The sequence below is a fragment of the Phaethon lepturus genome, unplaced genomic scaffold (genome assembly GCF_000687285.1).
Source record: "Phaethon lepturus isolate BGI_N335 unplaced genomic scaffold, ASM68728v1 scaffold34319, whole genome shotgun sequence".
NCBI lineage: Eukaryota > Metazoa > Chordata > Aves > Phaethontiformes > Phaethontidae > Phaethon > Phaethon lepturus.
Genome location: NW_010563348.1, coordinates 1564 through 2233, shown reverse-complemented (window position 1 = coordinate 2233; position 670 = coordinate 1564). Strand labels below are relative to the sequence as shown.

The 670-nt window shown below is 53.1% G+C and overlaps 1 protein-coding gene across 1 annotated transcript; it reads left to right on the top strand.

Moving 5' to 3' along the window:
• Positions 1–184: 184 nt before the first annotated feature.
• On the top strand, positions 185–571 carry TBX3 (T-box 3; the record flags this gene model as incomplete). The annotated part of the gene is given in 1 exon segment (XM_010294553.1): positions 185–571. A coding segment is annotated over 1 exon segment (387 nt), but the record flags the coding sequence as incomplete, so codon positions are not given.
• Positions 572–670: the final 99 nt, after the last annotated feature.

Genomic DNA, 670 nt, shown 5'->3' with positions numbered 1-670 from the left:
AGTTCTGCCTCTCCCCCATGTACTGTGCTGTCTAGAGCTTGTTTCCCCCACCCTATTTTTTTGGTGCTTTATTGCTGTTATTGTTATTATCTTAATTTTTCTTCTTCATGATGTGCTGTTAGAAACCACTCCGGGACTACTCCAGCAGTAGGAAGACCGAGGAGTGGAGTGGATGAATATACCGATGAGAGATCCAGTAATCCCTGGGACAAGCATGGCTTATCATCCTTTTTTACCTCACCGGGCTCCGGACTTTGCCATGAGCGCTGTGTTGGGACACCAGCCTCCCTTCTTCCCGGCTCTGGCTTTGCCTCCCAACGGGGCGGCCGCCCTCTCCCTTCCCGGGGCTCTGGCTAAACCCATCATGGATCAGTTAGTGGGGGCTGCAGAGACTGGTATCCCGTTTTCCTCCCTGGGTCACCAGGCAGCAGCCCATCTGAGGCCTTTAAAAACTCTGGAGCCAGAAGAAGAGGTGGAAGATGATCCGAAAGTGCATCTGGAAGCCAAAGAGCTTTGGGAGCAATTCCATAAAAGAGGCACGGAGATGGTGATTACCAAATCGGGAAGGTAGGTTTGGGTCGGGGGTTCGTGCCTTTCCCCCCCCCCTTTTTTTTTAAATTTCTTTCTCCCCCACCCCTCGGGGACCCCACCGGGCTGCTCCAGAGCCAGG